The sequence below is a fragment of the Pyrgilauda ruficollis genome, unplaced genomic scaffold (assembly GCF_017590135.1).
Source record: "Pyrgilauda ruficollis isolate IOZ18807 unplaced genomic scaffold, ASM1759013v1 scaffold29, whole genome shotgun sequence".
NCBI lineage: Eukaryota > Metazoa > Chordata > Aves > Passeriformes > Passeridae > Pyrgilauda > Pyrgilauda ruficollis.
Window position 1 is genome coordinate 12,575,837 of NW_024524266.1, and position 19,529 is coordinate 12,595,365.

Below are 19,529 nucleotides of genomic sequence, written 5' to 3' on the forward strand. Positions count from 1 at the left end.
TTTATTTGTGTTTTCTCTCTTTGTGTAATACGATGAAGGGCCGTGGAGGGTTTGCTGAAAGGAATGCTGCCTGTGGTCGAATGATCTGTGATGTAGAAATTTCTGCTAAAGAACTAATTCGTTGCAAAAGTTACCATTTGTCTGAACTGGTCCATCAGATTTTGAAAACAGAGAAAGTAACAATTCTACCAGAGGAAATTCCAAATATGTACAGGTACGTTGCTGATTGGAAGTTTTAATCCTCCTCTGGAGAGCAGAGGAGCTGATTGCCTGACATAAAATTCTACATTTGCTTACTTGATATGTTGTGGGGATGCTGACTTAGCATACTGGGATTTGAAAAGTTAAATACTGTCTTAACATTATAAAATAATGATTCAAGCTAGGTGTGGTGGCTTATTATGTATGAGGCAAATTGATTTGTGGGAGCATTGGTGTATGCACACTAACAGGAGATGCAAGCCTGAGTTTTGGGATGGCTTTTCAATTTTGAGAGATTGCTATAGAATTCATCAGTCGCGTGCTATAGATACCGTGTATTCCATACAGCACATAGGTCTAAAGCCTATGGAGTACAAAGGAGATTGATTTTACTGTGCTGGGCCATGTCCCTTCTTTCCCCAGTGATTCTCCTCGCTTACTGTTCATGCTGGAAAATACCTGGACAGATGCCAAGTTCATTCTCCAGATCATGTGTGAGCTGAATGTTCTGCCGCTGGCTCTTCAGATAACAAACATCTCTGGGAATGTCATGGTATATTTTTATTACTTTCCACCCCTCTCCACTGTCCCCTCCAAACAGTTCCATGTTTTCTGTGGTTGATTTCTGGGTTTAATTTGTAAACACTAATTCAGAATGCACAATGCTGTTAAATTTTTTGTTGCGATGAGTAGGAGAGTTGAATGTTCTAATCAAGTAATAATGTAAAATTTCCTTTAAAATATCACATTTGAGTTTTGCTGTCAGTGTTTTCTGTGCTGTGCTTTGAGTTCTCTTTTCACCCCCTCTTTAGTCGAGGACAATGATGGGTGGACGATCTGAACGTAACGAGTTCCTGCTGCTTCATGCCTTTCATGAAAAGGATTACATTGTGCCAGACAAACAAGTTTTCAAAAAGCCTCCACAGAAGCTGGTGGGTCCAGTTTTTCTCTTCCTAAAATTTTTTATTAAAAAAAAGAAAAAAAAAAAGTCCATCTTCTGCATGTTACTGTTCTGTGGGAACACAAGAAACCCCAAATATAACTCAGATATAACCTAATGGTACAGCCTATGCTTAATTAAAACATTGTTTTTTGTGTAGAATCCATAATGGGAGTGGGTCAGCTTTTCCATTGCAGCACAGATCTGTAAAAACTCAATTGTTCTGTTAGTTTAAAATTAAAATAAGCTAAGTACTTGTCTTTGTGGGGAAACATTAAAGAAGACAATCTGCGTTGTTTAATATTTGCATTTAATTATTTTGATGAACAGTATTTCAAGAAAAAATTGTTATATGGATGAAATACCCAAAGGTATTAAAATAATTCATTTGTATAATACCAGTGTAAATAGTAATTATACAAATATCTTGATGTTTGTTAGTCAACAAATTAAAATTTGAGGAAGTATTTGTATTTCACTGTATATTGCTTTTTAATGTTAAATAAGTTCAACAGCAAACTTGAAAGCAATGATTTCTGTTGACTGTATTGTTGCATCAAAGTAGCGCTGGAATTCTAAGTGATTCAGAATAGAATTGAACAATTGAGAGAAGAATTCTTGTTACAACATAACAAATAACAGAATATTCTTTAGGTCAGTAGTAATGTTTTTATTTGTTTTATTCAAGCCCAGCCATTCTGTTTGCAAAAACAACATTTTAATTGGACAGTCGTACCACTTCTCGGTCATGAGTTGATTTTTTTCATAGTGTGGACTTTTACAGCCAGTTGTAAAAGGCATTCTGGTGCCATGTTGAATGATGACAATACTTTAAGGTCTTTGTAATCTCTTGTTAGTAGTTTTTTTTCCTGTCAGAGTTGGTTTTAATGCTGTTTTGACAAGTAGAGAGCTTTAGTAAGGATCATGGTAAAAACAGCATATTTTGCATATATTTTAAAAGGAATTCTGCACTGTCTCCCAAATTTCTATTTGACTTGCCAAAAATAATTCTTCTAACATTACAGAAATCTTAGAGACTAGATAATGACTTTTTTAAATGCCAAATGTAGGTGGATGAAGATGAAGATTTTGAAGATCAGAATAAATCAAAGATAGGGAAAAAGAAAGCAGCATATGCTGGGGGCTTAGTCTTGGAACCCAAAGTCGGTAAGATGTGGCAATTTTCATTCTTCAATGAAATTAGAGACAGGTAGGTTATATTAATACAGAGAGATTGCAGTGGGGGATCTGTGGTTGTGGGAATTTGGTGTCGTGGTTGTGAGGGGAATCTTGTTGCATGCAACAAAATTCCCAGCATTGATTGTGGAATTGCTTCTTTTGAGGGATTAGGACTGTATATTTCTGTGTAATTGTCTAATGGACACATAAGTTTTCTTTCAGTTTCTCCTCTATGTGGGGAAAACTGTACAAGTGTCCTATAGTAACACAGAAGCTATCTGTTCAACTCTGGTGAGTTAATGGGGTTGGATCGTTCCACTTCTGACAGCTTTCTGTAAAGGGCAATGGTGCATCTCAACAGCTGCTTGAAGGGATTTAGATTATGGAAATGTGGTACAATGTATTACTGTCACTTAAATATTAATTGTGGAGTTGTATGAAGTCCTTTGGGAGACTTGAGTAATGATGACTTTTGTTTTAAACTCTGTTTTAGGTTTTTATGACAAGTTTATTTTGCTTCTCGACTTCAACAGCTTGTACCCATCCATTATTCAGGAGTTCAACATCTGCTTTACCACAGTGCAGCGACTGTCATCAGAAGCACAGAAAAGGACAGAGGTTTGAGTGCTTTAACTTGTGGCTTAAATTACGTTGTCTTAACTTCAGAGTGTTTTCTGTGAATCAGCTCTTTAAGAAATTATTCTTTTTCACTGTTTTTTTTTTTTGGTTGTCTTTCACATATAAAAAGTGATTCTTGTTTTATGATGTATCATATTAATTTGTGGATTGGGACTTTTTGGAATATTTTGTGTCTGTCATCTTCCTTTCTGTAATACTCTTATAGAATCTTGTTAAGTTCTCTCCCATCTCTTCTTGGTAACCTCATGAAACAACATTTTTACTGAGGCTGTGACCCTTTTCAGCCACACATCCACCCTAGCAATTTCTAAGCCCTTTTAATAGTTTCATCCTAGCTTGATAGAGGCTTCCTGAAGTTAAGTTGCTATTTGTATATATGTGCAGATACACCTGATGGAGGTAGGCAAAAGTCTCATGCTTTCTAGAGGAAAGAATATGATTATGAGGTCAAGCCTTACTAGACATCAGGAAAATTATGTGTGTATGACTTGGGAGGGTGATGTTATGAGGTCAAGCCTTACTAGACATCAGGAAAATTATGTGTGTGACTTGGGAGGGTGGTGATGTGACTGTGGCACCAGCTTCACAAAAACTCATGGTGTTCAAACTATGTTAAACACAAGTGAAAAGCCTCCTGAAGGTACAGTTGGATGTACTGTTTTATAAGCAGCTATGTTGGCTCTGGCTTTTCCATGGCTGGAGATTCTCATTTCCTCAGTTGTGCTGAAACACTTGTTGGTGGAGCTGAAGCATTGAGCTGGTCAGGTCTAAAGGTTAAAGCAGAAGCTTTTATTTTTAACTGGTATCAGCTCACAGGTTGGAATTAGTCCTGTAACAACTGAAATATGAACACAGTAGCAGAAATGAGGAGACAAGTATGTGGAGTTCTGTCAGTAAGTTCCTTCAAGCTGTCTTTGGATTTTCCCTGCTTTCTGAAGTGTGCTTCAACGTGAAGCAGCTAATTTTGATTTCTCTCACTGTATGATGTTTAATCAGGCTTTGGTGTAATTTCTTGTTACAGTTCTCCTCAGCCTGCTTTACTAACCTTGCCAACCTCACCGTGTCTGTATTGCCCTTCCTTTGCACATTTCTGTCACTTTCATTGTGCTTGAAATACCTTTCCATTTTTGCTGTTTCTTCAGCCATGCTAAGAAGGTGCCTTTCTGCTATAATCAAGAGTTGTTTTGCTATAATCAAGAGTTGCTTGGGGTGGAGTTTTTGTTCTACTTTTGTCAGTTGTATCATTCAAAGTATCAGTTCTACAGAGCACATGCTCCTTTTGACAGGTCTGAACACCAAAAGTACTTCCATGATGATAAAAAATGGATGGATTTTTCAGCAGAGAAAGAATTGCTGTGTGTGCACTTTTCTTTATGTTTTTGTATTTATCTCTATATACCTAAGAGTGAGAATGTATGTGTGTTATTTATCTGGATTTATATATGTACATAAATATATAACACACACTCTCATTAAAGAAAAAAACCGAAACAAACCTTCCTGATGCTAATCCATGCCTTCTTTGTGTTTTTCCAAGAGTGAAACAGACTTAGGCCCTGTCCTCCAGCAGGGGCAAAGTAATGCAGTTAAACACTGCATAAAAAAACCTCTCATGCTTGTTCTAAACCGTGCTTTGGGTGCTCTGCAGGAATGGGCACAAGCTGTAGTGTTTTGGGGTTTTTTCCCATCAAGCTTTTCACTTAATGCATTAAAATCTAATCTTCAAGCAGTAAAATGATAAACGGTGCTGATTATTTCACAGGTTGAAGAAGAGGAAGAAATTCCAGAGCTTCCAGACCCATCTCTGGAAATGGGAATTTTGCCTAAAGAAATCAGGAAACTGGTGGAGAGAAGACGCCAAGTTAAGCAGTTAATGAAACAGCCAGATTTAAACCCTGACCTCTATTTACAGGTGTGTTTTATAGAACTCCGTTGATTTTTCCCCCTCTCCCCTTAAGTGCCCTGATCAGCCTTGTAGAATAGAGATGATTAGTAGTGAGCAGTGATTGTAATGTGCTTTATTTGTAGCCCATCACTGCTGCAGACTGTATAAAAAAGCTGTGAATGTAATTGTGAGCATTAAGTTCTGTTCCCTGATGGCTGTGGTTGGATCATTTTTATGGTTGTGTTTCATTTCAGTATGATATCAGACAGAAAGCTTTGAAGCTCACTGCTAACAGCATGTATGGCTGCCTGGGATTTTCCTACAGCAGATTCTATGCTAAGCCTTTGGCTGCTTTGGTGACACACAAAGGGAGAGAGGTAAGTCATTTAGCAGGTTATACACACATGTAAAAAGGCTGAATTTAAGCCACCTTTTCATTGAATTTAAGCTTTTTTTTTCATTGAATACAGAAATGGTTTTGTTCTCGAACCTGCTTTTGATTTCAGAACTCCTAGGTTTATCTTTCTTGTGGAACTATTTGGTTTCAGTCAGCCAGATTGTGGTGACAACAATAACAACAAAAAACAAGCAAAAACCCAAAAAAACCCCAAAAAAACAAAGCAAAAAAAAAAAAAAAAATCAAGGCTGTTTTCATTTTCAATGAATGAAATTCAGTTAATTTTCCATTAATTTCTAGTTCTGCTTGATGGGTTTGTCTTTGATTTGGTGGTATGCTTCAGCTTTGGATAAGCTTGCTTGTAGCTAGACTGTCCTGTGGCCTGATATGACTTCCTGAAACCGTAAAGTTTGTGATAGGGCAAATTAATCATGGAGCCAGTAGGGCTTATTTTTGGAAACTATTTGTTTCTTGAAATAAAGTTTCTCATTAGCCTCATATTATATTGTAAGAGTTGCACTTGACTTAATAGGCCAAACTACTCTTGCTATTGGTTAGGATGGGGGCTCAATACAGACCACATCAGTTTTGTCCCTGTAAGAAAAATCATCTTTAATGATCCAAAACATAACACTGACATACATTCATTGCCTTAAAACATAATGATGTTTGATATTAGTTCCTTGTAAAAGAGAATACCAAGCAGGAGTCTGCAAAGGTGCCAGGAACAGTTGTGTCAGGATGGCTGGTCAGTCTTTTGGTTGATCAGGGAGATGGATGAGGTCACATCCCTGCTGACAGGCTCATCCGCCCTGTGATGTGAGGGCACACCCACTTCATAATTCCCAACTCAATTGCACTGGGGTGTTGCATTTCTGGCAACATATATTTGTTTTTAATTATCTTCCTATCTAAACAATTCTCTAAAGAGAGCTCCACATTTGTTGTCTTCCCAATTTATGTAAGCAGTTATGTTTAACTTTACACATCTGTTTAACCCAAGTAATTTCCCAGTTTGCTAACTGCAGATGCGCCATGCAGCCATGTGAATTCAGAAGTTAGAATTTCCTTTAAGAAGGTATTGCGTCTTTTGATGGAAAATTCAACCTCGTGTTGTCTATGAGGTTGGCAAGCAAAGCAGCTGAGTATCACAGCTTTATATTTTCTAGTGGTATTTTAAAAGTCATGAGTTCTACTTTTTTCTTTGTTTTTTTTTAAATGATCTCCATGTGTGATATGGACCACCTGCCAAAAACCTGGTATTCTATGGATACTTCAGCTTTTGCCCTCTGTTAAGATGGGGAAATACTTGTTGTTTGCGCAGGGAATTCATTCACATTTGTCTGTAATGTATCAGCTATGACATAACTTTAATGTGAAATTCTGGTGTTCCTGCTTTATGTTCCAGAGTGATGGTGAAATGTGGAAATCCTAAATAGGTGCTACAGAATGTGCTAGGGAGTAACTAGAGATGGTTTCTCTTACGTAGTTGATCTCTGGTTGGAAAAGATTTCTTACCTCTAAATTCTGGTGGTGCTGGACCTGTGCTGGCTTCTGCCAAGCCTTTGCATACGTTTGAGTTTTTGCCACAGAAGATGACATGAGGACACCTTAGTTTTCTGGTTTTAATGGTTTTTTTGTTTGTTTTAAGTTGAAATACCTGATGTGGAAAAACATTACTTCAAATTTTTATATTAGTCTTTCTATTCATAGGTTTCCTCTTACCACTCAGTTCTAATATAAAAGAAGTAAATGTTAAGTATTTGGAGGTTTGGGTTCTCTGTGAGAAAAGGTTAATTAAAAAGTAACTATTATGGAAAATTTATGGTATAAATTTAAATAGCCTTTTCTGATCTGCAATTAACACCTTTTTTTTTATACTGTTGTCAAGGGCACCTGAGTAAATGCAGGCAGGCTTGTAGAAGTCTAAGTGGGAAAAATATTGTGTGGGATGAAAACTGAACTTAATATTTGCACTAACACAATTACAGTTCAGTCGTAAGTTTTAGCAGAATAATTGAAAGTGGGAAATATGTATTTCATGTTAAAGTTGTTAACATGAAATCATCCTAGCATCAAGTTTTAATGTAGCTGAGAATGAGTTTTGATGAGTCCTGTGAATTGATGCTTTTCAACTGTGAGACTGACAGCCTTTTCACTGAAGCTGTGGGAAGATTCAAGCCCCTGATGCCAGGTGCTGAGTGCCACCTCTCTTGGACTCTTATCTTCTCTCTGTGGTTTGGAGATGCTGGTGCAGTAAAAGCTGTAGGTGCCATGGGGTTCTTTATGGAGAATAAAAATACTTGTAATTACACATTGCTGTTAAAAAAAACTTGTGTGACTGTATTAGTAAACTTCTGAACTATATTAGTAGAACTTGGCATGTTCACTTCATTTTCATGGCAGAAGTATTAAATACGGTGTGGAAGAGCCATTTTTAAAAAGCAAGTTCATAGAAGTGGATGATCCTTGGGGTCACTTCCAACCCAAACCATTCTACGATTCTCTGACAGTGTAGTCCAGAAAAGCTCAGTTCTCTTTGGTCAGCTGTAGAGAGATACGGGCCAGTGCTTGATTTTTATTTTCCTTCAGCCAAGGAATAGAACTGTAACAAATCCTTAGATCCCTGGCGAGGGGCAGGCTGGATCCAGCAGAGTTTATCTATCTGTCCGTCCTTCCCGGGAGCGCGTTGGAGGGGACAGTGTGGTAATGGCGGGCAGGGTTCGCTAGATGGCGATAGAGACCTGGAGATCCTCAATCAATTAACACTCATTTTGTCTAAGTGTTTAAACGTTGATTATCGGCTTTTTCGATCGGGTCTTCCTTGTTTTTCATTTGTGGGTAATCTTTAATAGGGGCATATCAATGTGAGCTTCTCAGAATTTAGGTGTCACAGGCAGACTGCTAAGTTCTGGCGTGTTTCAGAAGAAAAAAAGGCAAGAATTTGGGGTGGAAGTGAGTTTAAACTATAGCTCAGATCTGTTTGACTGTTTTGGCAAATGTAAATATTTTTCTTTTTTGAGTGTAACAAATGCCTCAGTTCAGCAAAATTAAAAAAAATTTCAAAATTCTACATTTGCAAACCTTTGATGAGGAATTTGTTAGAGGGATTCCTGGACTTTCCCCTCCACCCCCATGTTACTAAGCCTTTGCCTGGACATTACTCTTGTTGTAACTATAGCAGTTGCTCGCATGGAAAAGTAATAGGAAAATATTTAATATATTTTTAGCTGTCCTTTAATGTAATTTAACAACTGGAAACAAGATGAGTCGGAGCTGTACAGGCAGCCAGCTCTGCACCAGCAGGCAGTGTCAGGTCATGCCGTTCTAGCCTCTCTAAAGGACAAGCCTTTTGATGAAGTGTCAGTTGTCTGGTTTCCTAAATGCAGGATGCCGTTTGCTGCAGGGTTCTCCTACAGAACAGCAAAGTTGTTGAGAGAATTTAACTGTAGACAGCTTGCTTGCTAATGGCTTTCACTCAATGCTGAGGCCTTTTCCAGGTACTTGCTTTTTTTTCCGTGTTGTTTTTTGCTGTTGCATATTTTTGTCCAAGCAGACTTGCCTTTGAAAGGAAAACAACACATTTGCTGTTTTCAGCAGTGCTGACAGGTAGACCTAGTGTTCAAATATGCGAAATAAAAGGGGGAAAGAGGCAATTGGGTTAATTCCAACTTTCTCATTCAGATCCTTTAGATACATTCTCAATTAATAATTAGTTTAAGGCCCTGGCAGTCAAAAGGAAAGAATAAAAGCATGTTATTGCTGCAGTCTGGGAGAAGAATGGATGAGGGAGGAGAAAAATGAAGTGGAGAAAGATGAGCTCATTTAAAAAAAATTAAGGGTAGGTAAGCAGGTTAATGGCCGTCTACTGTAATTATGATCTGTAAAGAAATCCAGGCATTTCTTTTTTTTTCTGAAGTCTTGTTCATCCAGGGAAAATGATCATCAGCTGCTTTCTCTTGATTGCACCTAAAGCATTGGTTGTACAGTCTGCAAGGGTTGTCACGTGAATGGGGCAATTGACAGACTCCTGGTTTCTTCCGTGTTGTACTGTGGGGAAGAGAGGATTGCTAAAAGAGGGAAAGGAGCCTCCTAATGTCTTGTTATAAGCATACCATCTATATTTAAACAGGGAATGCAACATCAATGTAGCAGTTTTGGAAGACATGGAACTTGATGGAGAAAGGCGAGGCAAAGAGTTTCTAATTGCTTTTAAATACGAAAATGGCAACCCAAAATCTTGGGAGAAATAGTGCTAAATTGCTGCATTGTGCCAAAATGGGAACTGCTGGGGTTAAATAATTTGCCACTGTTGTTAAATTTATCGTGTGTGCAACTGTGAGCCTGTGAAAAAGCTCCGTATGTTACTCTGCATGCTGATATCCAAAATGAGTTAGAGTAGACAAGGAGAGGCTGCATACAGTCTGGAACTGTGAACTGAGCGCCCAGTAGTAGAAAAATTATGGAGCATCTTCAAATTTGTTGAAATATTGGTAGTCAAGTGCAGGAGATGACATCTGGTCTAATACAGAATTTAGCATTTCCAAGGAGAGGAAACGAAACATTTCAATTAAGAAGAATGTCCAGAATATTTTGGGTGAGGAGGCAATTAGTGAGAAGGGGGAAAAAAATATATTTCTTATATTATTTTGATTGACATGTTGGTTTTTTTTCCCCCTCTGGACAGAAAGGTTTTATTTAATGGGTATTCACCAAGAAATGTTTAGGAAGATTGATCAGATTCAGATTGATTGTACAGCAAGTCAGATGAATAGAGAGACCTTTTTTTTTTACTGCTTATTTTAAGATTGTGCTATTACAAGAGGTGTGGTGCCTCTCACGTCCTGACTGCTGATTCCTGTGAATGGGTTATAGCAATTGCATGGCCCCATGGTGAGTTGGATCAGCCTGGTGATCTGAGTTGAAAACTAACTCCAGAGGAAAACCAAATTGATTTCAGTTGGATCAATGGCTCAGTGACTCACTGTGTGCTCTGAGAGCTGGTGGAAAGGAGGAGGTTGGAAAGTGGGGGCAGGTCCAGTGTGAGATGTAAGGGGTCAGGCATGACCAGCCATTCTTCAGCTCATACCTGACTGTGAAACTGTGGGCTTACTGTTAATATGATAACACATGGGGGTTTTCTTTGGTTGTTGTTTTCTTTCTTCTGTACTTTTGATTTTTTTCTTATGGTTTCCTATCTTGTATTTTTTTTTCTGTCCTGCCAAAAGACACAGATTTTTCCTTGCATCATATCTTAACCTGGCTGACCAGGTAACAACAAGATATTGCTCACCCAGCACTGTGGTAAAACTGAGAACTAGAGTACTGGGAAGAGCAAGGTCTCTGGAAGATTCTCTGTTATCTGAGCTGTAACAGTGTGTCCCCTTTTAGAAGCTGTATGTGTTGGGTAGAGAGGTGACACCTCAAGATTAGGGGAGCTAGAAATGTCTCACCCTATCCAGAGGTAACAGGAAAGACTCTTGGGTGTTCAATAAAGTATTTGGGAATGCACTTGAATTCTGCGCCCTCCAAAGTCTGCCATGCTTCAGCTTCAGAATTACTAAAGAAATTCTTTAAACCTGTCTAGAATATTGTGGGGATTGACAGAGATCCTTCATGGTTCTCTCACAGAGATGCCTTATTAAAAGGGAGACACAGGAGTATAGGTGCTTCACGATGAAGGTTGAGAGCTTTAGCAGCATCACACCACCACTGGTAAACTGCCTTGGTTCTGTCTTCAAACACATTTGTTTTCCAAACCCTCCTGTTAAGGTTAGAAGAATACAAATGCTAACTGATGCTTTAATGTTTTTTCTCCAGCCTGTATATTTGATAGCACTACATGTCTTTGCAGTATACATTTTCTTAGTTCATTAGTAGCTTGTCCAAAGATACTTGGGGTTTTGAGACTTCCGCAGAAGTTGTTCTTGAGTATCTTACTGCCTCACTCATTTGCGTCACACGTTTATCTTAAATTGAATGTTGGCTTGTTCTAGAAACCCTGGGTTTGGATACCTAGATGGCAATAAGGTTTTCAAAATAAAAGATACTTCAAACAGGAGTTAAAAATAATTTTCATTTTCAAGCACTATTCCTGAGAGGGTAGAAAAACAGTCTAACTGAAGTGTCTGTCTCCCACGAGACTTAAATAAATATTCATACTGTCCTTCAAAGATATGATACCTTGATCTCATCATCAAAAATTTTCATATATATATTTCCTGGGAATCTTGCCCACTGTGCGATAGCTGACTTTTTTCATTACAAATTCTATTAGAAGCTTTTAGTTCCATCCACAGTGAAGTGATCTGTTCTTTTTCCTCTTGGATAAATACTCATTTGAGCCTGCTAGGTCTGTTATTTTCAGGTAGTGGTTTCAGGATGGTGATGATCCTGCTTTGACATATAGGAAGAGGCTGAAAGCTGGATTCCTTCACTCTGGATGAAATTTTTGAGGATGGAATTAACTGTGGTCTTCAACAACCTAAAGGGGAATGTCTAGAAGAAGCCAGACTCTTCCCAGAAATGCAGAGCTTTGCACCAGGGCAGGTCTAGCCCTGTCTGGGGCCAGAGGTTGGGTTCAACGATGTTCAGAGATCCCTTCCAACCAAAGTTGGTTTATAACCATCAGTTTAGAAGTTCCTGTAATTCTCATTGAGATGTATCACCAAGGTCAGCAAAATCCAACAGATGAAACTCCTAATTTGAATGGAAGAATAAAAATGTCAGCAGTGACACTTGTTCTTACCAGGCTGTTCTGGTTTCAGGGATAAAAAGATAATGTTTGAGTACTTCAATGCAGGTTTTGCTGTATAGATTAGGTGGTGTGGTCTCTTGCATGTTTGCATGTTAGGCCCTTTCATTGGGCCTGTGCCAAGACTCATTGGCTTAATTTAGAAGATAAGCATCAACAACTTATGCTATTTTCAGCACCAAAATATACTTATGAGACAGATGAAAGAGTTTGTTAAGACTTTTATTTATCTGGGAAAAATGGACTGTCTCTACTGCTGCAGGTAAAATACCTTGTAAAGGATATAGGAGATCTTGGTGGGCAGCATCAGAATTCTGGTTGGAAAAAGGGACTCTGGAGAAGTAGGTGTAGTTTAACAAGCTGGGGTATATCTGATCTCTTAACACTAGCAAGGAAGATTGTAGTCAGGCATACAGCCTAAGGTAATTTGTTCTGACTCCCTTTGTAGTAGAAAGAGAGCAGTGTCAAAGCTAGATGAAATTAATCCCCCAAATTTTAGAGCTTGATCGGTGACTGAGAGACACCAGCATTATGTTTACTCTCTGTTGGCTTTCCTTCCAGTAGTTACACATAATGTAATACAGGAGATGTTTGTGTTGTGTTGTCTATGCCTTCAGATTATGCCTTTTATCAAATACAGATAAGGTTTCAGAGAGAAGGATTAAATTATATATGTTGATATCTCATTTTTGCTAATTGGAACCACTAGGAATATTTGCTCCTTAAAATCCTATTTCAACATCTGCATTAGTTAAAAAAAATTAAAATACCCATTTCCCTTTACCTTTCCTGTTAATAATCCTCCTTTGTTTTCATATGTTTTAGCTGGCAGCCTTTAGAAAGAGCAAGAGCTTATCAAGCAGTGCTAATAAAAAATATGGAATGATGGGACATCATTTGAACCTTATTGCAGGGTTTACTACCTGACAGTCATTTTTCTGTGAGCTTGTGCTAGTCTTGGTAGTTATATGAAATTGGAGAAACTTTTAAAATTTGGATTCTGATTATTGATAAGTGTCGGTTTAAAAAAAAAAAAAGGCAAAAAGTGTTAATGCTTTCTTTCAAATTACTTGAACAGAGCAGAAATTCTCATATATGAAGTATTTGGAAATTACCAGAAAAGTAGGACAATGGAATAATCTGGTGAAGTTCAGGGTCGTATTTCCTGAAATAACTGGGTAAGCACAGAGGAGACCTTGAGGTACAAACACTTTTTTTTTTAATCCAAGGAAAGTGAAACTGCAGAGCAGTTGCCAGGGAGAAGTGTAGCCATTCTAAAGGAAGGGCTCTGTACTTGGACTGCTTTCCCCTTCAGACTTGTTTGGTTCTCTGACTTGCTCTGTGTGCCCTGCTGTTTTATTAGGCAATACCACACTTCGCACACTAAAAATTTCTTTCCTGTATTCTGTGACTTCAGTGCAAAAAAGGTTTGCAGTATGAACTTCAGTTTTCTTCCTTGATGCTTTTAAGTTTTTCCAGAATGTTAAATTGTCGCAATATTTGTGCTGGAATTTGGGATTAGCAGGTGGAAGGAAGACTGACATAAAACCATGGGGATGTCTTAGTCCTGTGCTGGAGTGCACGCAGCTTTCTGGTTCATTTTGTCCTGGTTGGAATTTTATTTGTTGAATCTAGAACTTCCTTGGTCATACCCTTTGATTTTTGGACAAACCAGATTTAACCTGATGTTCTGGTTTTCGTGTGACTGCCTTCATTTCTTCCCTTTCCTCCTCATCTCCCTCAGAGCTCACTATCATCTTTGAACTTAGGTAAATGCCATTTTTGTATTTGCTCAGAAATTTTTTGGTTTCTTTAAATTGTAATTGCACCTCTGCCTTGATGTTTTAATATGCATGGTACCTGGGTTTTTTGGTTCAATGCATAGCTTCACATTTTTCAACTTTGAGTTAGAAGTAGTTCATCCTGGGGACGAAGGAAAATCAATGAGAAGCCTGTACTTAGACTGAGAACCCCTGCAGAAAGCTTTGATTAGAGAAAAGCTTCAGATCTGACTCTTGCACACAATTGTCCATCAGGTCGCCAGTCATTTTTGTATGTATGACTGTGTGCCACAGATGGTGGGGATGTAAAAAGGTCTGTTACGTCATCTGTCAGCAAAGTGTGTGTATAGTCACTTCAGCAGACACACACCTCTTGATGGTTGTTGTTGTTGAAGGCTGTTGTCCTTCAAGAAGTCACTACTAATTTTAATTTTGCAGTGTTTTGATCTGACTGCTTTTTGTGATCACTAATTTTTAATAGACTTGGAAGATGAGCCTGCCTTCAGTAAGAATGTGTTAATTGACAGGTGTCCTGAAGTTCTACATTCTTGGCAGTGGTCCAGGATGACAGAGCAGTAATGACTTAGAAACTGCTGTTCCTTCCTGGTGAAAGGATTGGAGGAAATCTGTGAAGTTAATAACTACTAGTCTCTTCTAACAGATTGTGAGAAGATCATTATGGCATCTAATTAGCTGAGATTACGTCCTTTATGCAGAATGTTTGGGTTTTTTAAAATTCCTTTACATGCTGTCTTATGACTTGCACTATTAGGGTTTTTTCCTCCTCTCTTCAGTGTTCTGGATGGTTGCTCTGAGGATTTGAGTAAGGGATCATGTTCCTATCTCCGTGTGGTGTAATTAGCACAGCTATTTAAATGTTATCTGGAACCCATTTACCCGATCTGTCAGTTGCTGCTTAGTTCAGTGGAAATGCTTTTATGTAAATCACAGAACAATACTTCTGACTTGTAACAAGATTGGGCTGAATTTGGGGAACTGAAACACTTCATCCTGGAATAAAAATGTCTTGCTGAATCAAGGGTAGATTATGAAAGCTGCCACTTTTTAAAAGTGTATTATGCTAACATATGTATATGTATAAATTGAATTAGCTGTGATACTCCTACAGTGAGAAACTTCCCACTGATTCTAAAAAAAAAAAATAAGGAAAAGCTGACACACATGAAATTTTCCTCCCAATTTGCTTTCTAGATCTTCAGCCGGTCTTAGAATTGAGGAATTGAGGCCTGATGGGGTACAGGGCAGATGCTTTCCTTCTACTTCCTCATAATTTCTTAATAAAGTAGTTCCATCTGTGGCCCAGAGATAGTTGCATTTTATAGGGATCTAGTGGCATTTATAATGATCTGATTGCTCTTAGGCTTCTGTAGAAGATATTTTTAAAATTCCATTCAAATAAAAATAACCTCCCTTCCCTCCCATCCTCCTTCAGTGTGCAGACCTTTTGCCATCCCGTATTTTGGAGGTAGATTTTGAACTTAAAGAAAATAATTATGGAAATTTCTCATCTTTCATATATGAGCAGCTCATGTAGTTCTGGGTTTTCTTGAGAAGGATGGGCATCTGACGTGGTGACCAAGGAAAGATTAATTAACTGTGGCTTTTGTTTGTCTGTCTCAGTTTTCAGCCTGGGGTGTAAGCTTGTGTCACTTTGCTCTGTTATAAATACTGTGTTAAATTACAGCAATTTTTTTAAGAAACTGTTTGATTTTTTGCCAGGGATTCCTGAGCCATTTAGTAAGAGTTTGAGGGATCCTATTCCTTCTCTGAAAATCAGTGCCAATTTTGGACTGTGCAGCTGTCCCAATTTCCTTTTTATTAGTTTTCACTCTAGGAATAAATTTTTGGTGTTTATTCTATTAGCATATTTAAAGTCAGCTATTTCCTTCCCCTCATAGCTCTTGCTTTACTTTTCTCCCCTTTAGATTTTTTTTCCTTAACATGGAAAAATAGATGGATCTTCCAGAGGAGATCTGATGGTAAAGCAGTATGAAGTGGCATTTATTTGACTATTCCAGAAATGATCCTTCTGTTTTTCCATACAGTACTGCATAGCTTTTGGCTCAGCTGGTCTGCATAATAGAGGATAGCCTTGCTGCTAAGCCAAGCAGCTCCTCTTTGCTTTGAAGAGCACGTCAGGCATGTGTGGTAGTAGATTATCACAATTATCAAGTATCAGTACTGACTTAGTATTTGTCCCTGGCCTTTTCCATCTTAACTTGAGGAAAGTCTGTTCTGTGACTGTCTGTCAGCCCCTCTCTCTGAGAAGAACTGTGGTTAATAGTTTATTAATAGTTTATGTTGTACATAGACCATCACAGACTTGCTATATAGCTCTTGAGCATAAAGGGGTATTTTGAAGTTTTATATAAACAAGCTGCTCCTTTCATCATTTAATCTCTTTTGGACAGAGAGTGTTGGAAGCAGACATTGTTAATGGGTTTGTTATGGCTCAGTAAGTGTTTCTTAACTTAAAAAAAAATCCCAACCAACTTTTTGAATGCTTTGCATAATATAGAGTTGCTGGGTTTTGTCTTTAATTTTTGGTATTTGTGTCATGGCCAGTAGTTGTTTTAGGGCTACAGTTATCCACCATAAAGAGACCAGCTATACTTGTCCCTGGAAGGAGGACTTGATGCTCTCTGAGGTCCTGAGCTGTTCCAATGGATGTTGGGAGAGAGGGAGTTTGGGAAAACCTGAGCCAATATGCATATGCATAATGAAAAACCTCTTTTACATGTTTTGTGTTTAATTGCTTTTGAAATTAAATGGGTGTAGGTCCTTAAATATTAAGTTGTCTGTCCTTAGTGTTTGGAAAAAAAAGCAGCATGAGCTGCAGATAAATTTTTTTATATGGCAATTATTTGGTTTTCTTTTTGTTATTTTATTTCTGTTTTCCTCTTTCCTGTTTTCCATGTTTGCTTCCCAAACCAGTAACTGAATGTGCTTCTTGGTGTGTGCTTGCTTGGGAATAGGGATGGAACAAAGAGAGATGTGGAATTGTTGATGGGATAGTTCAAAAAGAGCTTAATTGTCCAAAAATGTAAGCAGCTTCTCTGATAATTGCAGTCTTGAAGTTAATTTGTGAACATGAAAACATGAAAATTACTTTTACCTCAGTGCTTAGTTCAGTCAGTGTGTCAAGAAGTTAAATGTCAAGAATAAAACGATCTAGAGAAGATAGCTATGGGTTTTCAAGTCACAGAAATAACCTGGAAACATGGATGCTCAGTACTGGTAAAGAGAAAGACTCACACTACAGGACAAGCAACTTCATGATTCCATTCATTCCATTCATTCATTGAGTCCAAAAGTGTGCAAGAATTAAAAAAAGATTAGATAATTAATCTTCTTCTGTACATACAATTAAAATAGCAAAAATTTATTGGACTCTCCAAGCCAAACTTGACAGTCAATGTCAGGATTTAAGCAAATTTTTATTCACTGGGAGCTGAGAAGGAAGCTGCTTGTGGGGAAAAGGGCTTCAGATGCTTTGCTTGGCTGTGCCTGATACTGGACTTTCTGGGAAAGAAATGTGGGTGGATTGCACACAAAGTCTGCACGTTAGGGTGACAGTCACTGGCTAACTAGGTTTGGGTTTTGATTTTGTGTTTGGGGTGTTTTTTCTTTATTATTTTTTCTACAGAAGAGAGCAGCTGGGTAAGATCTGTGGGAGTTGTGCTTCCAACTCTGCTCCTTTTTTGCTGATGCCTTGTGTTGAACTCTTCCTGGAGGATGAAATGTCTCTTGGCACATTTGTTGCCATCTGCTGTTTGTCTCTGTTGATAAGGCTTAGTTAGCACTTTTACTAGGAAAGTGCATGACATAGTTTCAAAAACTGCTCCATTTACCTGTTGCTGTGGGACTAGGCACATGTTTTCCAGCTGGTACATATCATTACAGTTTCAGATGACTAACATGAAAAATGATAATTGAAGCCACAAGCCCATTACGTAGTAAGCTTTAATTAGTTAAACTGCTTCGTATTAGTTTACTGTTGGTGCTAATGCTCTTGAAATTAATTGGCACTAAAGGGGGTTCAAAGTTTATATGCAATCATTGCTGTTATAATGTGCTATATTACTAGGTAACTTGGCTTATTAGGTGATTTTGTTCTCAATTATTGCTGCAAGTCAACAAGGACAGAGCAATTATCTCACAAACAATAGCCTTGCTCCCAAGACAGATGCGACCAGACCCTTCCTGTGGAGTTCTGCAGTGTTTTAGCAAATAGGCAGGGGAAGGAGATCTGCATATGTCACCCAGCAGCAGATGGGGAAGATATTTAGAAAGTAGGATAGCACACTTTCAGATCTTCTGTTATGCTAATTAAGTTTTTGTGTGAGAACTCAGCAATGTCAGTCTATCAATGACATCAACCCCTGGCATGTGCAGGCCATCAAAGCAAACACAGAATGCCTTTGTATGCATAGCTGGACAGTGTAAGCCAGTTGCTACTGGAGTGAAGGTCATCTCTCATTTTCCTAGAACAGACTGAATACCTAGCATACACTTTGATTAAACTTTTCTTCTTTTGAACACAAGTTGTGGTTTTGTTAAAACGGAAAATTTAGAGTAATGGGAATTTCTAGACCCCTTTTAAGTTGTTAATGCACTGTGTGCCACTGGTGTAGTATAATATGGCTTATATCAGTCTAAAAGCATCTCATAGAAGAAATAATAAATTGAGTGGATTAATATTACAGTATTAATTAATAACTATTTAATTTCTGAGCACAAATTTAAGGTGGTAGAGTTTATATCAGAAATTAATTACAAATGCAGATGACTTTCCTGAGTGGAAAAAAGAAAAATTACAATGGTGAAGCTGTGGAATGGTGTGACTGAGCAGTGCAAATGTGCATCTTTTGTTGGTTACTCTCAAAAATGCCTTCAGGAGAAGGTTCATTGAATCTTTAGATTTTAAGTATCTCGATCTGAGTTCTGATACTATTCTAAGTCCTTCTTTACAGCCAGCATGTAAATCTTTGTTTAGGACCATCTTTCAGCAACTGCACACAGCAGGTCAGATATTTATTCCATCCCAGGAAACTGCTGTTTCCAGAAATAAAGAAGGGTGACCACTACATGTCCCTAATTTTCTCTGTCACTTATTTACTTAGAGATGGAGAAGTTTTGCAGGAGTGCTTTTTGTGAATGGACAAGCCTTGTGTGAATTTTCAAGATATCACAGTGTTTCAAGCAATAAAGGTGGATAATTACTTTGAACAGTAGGCTGCTTAGTATTGTTTCATTGGAAATATATGTGGAATTTTAAGTGGATAATTCTTTGTAGCCGTAGTGATTTTGCCCTCTTTGAACAATATCAGTTTACAAGTCAGAATCTTGAGTATGTGAAGATATTATAATAACTTTAAACACTGATGCACAGAGGATCAGCTTTGTAGGAATAGTCCTGGAGATAGGAATTCATTTTGGGTAGTTTAAGCTAAGGTGTTAAACCTACTTTTTAAGATTTTTTTGTTGTTTTTGTTCTATTCTTTAGTATTTACAATTACGACATTTCATTCTCTCTTTAGGAGATTGTAGTTCTCCAGAATAAAAAACACGGAGTGCAGAAAAAACAATCCTTGTGACTTTCATAAAACTATTTCTCTTCTGGCAAGGGGTTACAAATCTGGAAGTACAGGGCACTGCAGCTTCATTTATGTGCAACCTGTGAAGATGCAGAGAAACCTAAGTGGCTGTTTTGTTTCACTTTTTTTTTCTGT

The 19,529-nt window shown here is 37.9% G+C and overlaps 1 protein-coding gene and 1 non-coding gene across 2 annotated transcripts in view; both read left to right on the top strand.

Moving 5' to 3' along the window:
- POLA1 (DNA polymerase alpha 1, catalytic subunit) overlaps positions 1–19,529 on the top strand; it is a 184,476-nt gene that overhangs the window by 26,259 nt on the left and 138,688 nt on the right. The window contains 7 exon segments of the mRNA XM_041472471.1: positions 39–214; positions 625–754; positions 1,014–1,133; positions 2,212–2,308; positions 2,814–2,938; positions 4,722–4,871; positions 5,099–5,221. Coding sequence (XP_041328405.1) covers positions 39–214; positions 625–754; positions 1,014–1,133; positions 2,212–2,308; positions 2,814–2,938; positions 4,722–4,871; positions 5,099–5,221 — 921 coding nt within the window.
- On the top strand, positions 2,520–2,650 carry LOC121356285. The gene has a single exon (XR_005955533.1).